General features: G+C 69.7%; 1 protein-coding gene across 1 annotated transcript in view; it reads left to right on the plus strand.

Annotated features, from left to right (window-relative positions):
• H696_04310 (hypothetical protein) overlaps positions 1–163 on the plus strand; it is a gene marked incomplete at both ends in the record, with an annotated part of 659 nt that extends 496 nt beyond the window's left edge. The window contains one exon of the mRNA XM_009498188.1: positions 149–163. Coding sequence (XP_009496463.1) covers positions 149–163 — 15 coding nt within the window. The remainder of the gene's footprint in view (positions 1–148) is intronic.
• Positions 164–1,542: the final 1,379 nt, after the last annotated feature.

The raw sequence follows: 1,542 nt of genomic DNA on the forward strand, positions 1-1,542 counted from the left end.
AAGGGGCACCCGGCGGCTTTTGTCCCAGGAGCTTTCCCTTGGCTGGACATGGCTGGCCCTCTCTCCCGCGTCCCCCCCCGGGGGAGGGGGGGAGCGCCGCTTGGCGCGGCCTTCCAGGCCTTGGCCTTTTTCATTTTCGCGGGGCCAGCCGCTGGGCCCCTGATGTTGTGGTGGATTCCTGACGGCCTCCTGGGTGACCCGTGCGGTCGCGACCCTTCTGTGTGTGTGTGAGTGTGTGTGCGTGTGTGTGTGCCGGTGTGGCCGGAAGGGGGCAGGGCGGGGGTGGGGGCCGGGGTGCGAGCGTGAACCCGAGACAACGGACCCCCCGGCTCGTTGACCCAGTGTGTACATTGCACAGCGCGGCCCCCGGTTAGTGTGTTGTATGCCGCCCCCCTCCGGTGGTGGTTTATACGCGCGCTGCCGCCGGCCTACTCCAGCCAGGTGCCCGACCAGCCCCCCCCCCCCCAAAGGGGACGCGCTTGCCGGACGAAGAGCAGGGACTTATCCACGGGGGCGGTGGGGGGCAGGGGCCGCCGGGAGCCCCGGGCGTGCCTGTGCCAGGAACGGGCTGTGGGGTGTCCCGGCTATGTGCGCCCCACGAGCTGCCCCCCATGTCCACACCCCCCCACCCCCCAGCGCGTCGACGCCGTGGGGGGAATGGGGGCTCGGCGCGCGGGGGGGAGGGGGGGGGGGCTACACGTCGCCCAGCTTCGACAGCGGTGGTAGCAACGGCTAGCAGGTGAGTGCCCCCCTGCCCCCCCGCCTGGTCTCTTGGCAGCGGGCCGGGCAAGGACCGGCCGAGCTGGAAGTGGCGAGGTTGACGAGCGTTGTGCAACTGGCAGCCCAACTTTGCGCGGCTCAAGGGCCTCCCCCGGGCGAGGGGCATGGGGTCCTGCGGGCCTGCCTGTTGGCGTGGTGTTCAGCTGACCCCCCCCCCTCAGTCACATCGTGTGGTGCTTTCACATTGGGGGGCGGGGGGCGGAGGACTACACACACACACACACACACACACACATAACACACATAGGACAATCTCTGGGCTCGCTGGCGTGCGCGCGCGCGTGTGCGTGTGTGCGTGGGCGCAGTGGCTCTTCCCGGCCGGGCTCCGGGTTTCATCGGCCCGCCCCTGGCGAAGGTGGGACCCCCGCCGCCCCCGGCGACACTGGCTGGCCCGGCTCCCTTCCTCCGCCCCTCTCGCCTCCCATAGCGTTGGCGACTGGGGGTGCACATGCCCATGGAGGCTTCTGCTCTCCTTTGTCCTCTCTTTCTTTCTCTCTCTCTCTCTCTCGGACTCGCCAGACACGGGCCCAGCGCTTTCCTTCCGCCCGGCGGGGGCCTCTGGCCCCGCATTTGCCATCCCTTCCCCACCCCGGCCGGGGGCCTGGACGGTAGTTGGGCCCATGGGGCCTCCGACAAAAACACACGAGACACACCCACCCTCTCGGACACACAACACACCCGCAGGCCGGCAGGCTTGTCTTCCCTAATCTGTCCTGCATCACACGCATCACCTGCGGTCTTGTTCCGCGACCCCGGGGGGGG

Source organism: Fonticula alba, assembly GCF_000388065.1.
Source record: "Fonticula alba strain ATCC 38817 unplaced genomic scaffold supercont2.7, whole genome shotgun sequence".
NCBI lineage: Eukaryota > Rotosphaerida > Fonticulaceae > Fonticula > Fonticula alba.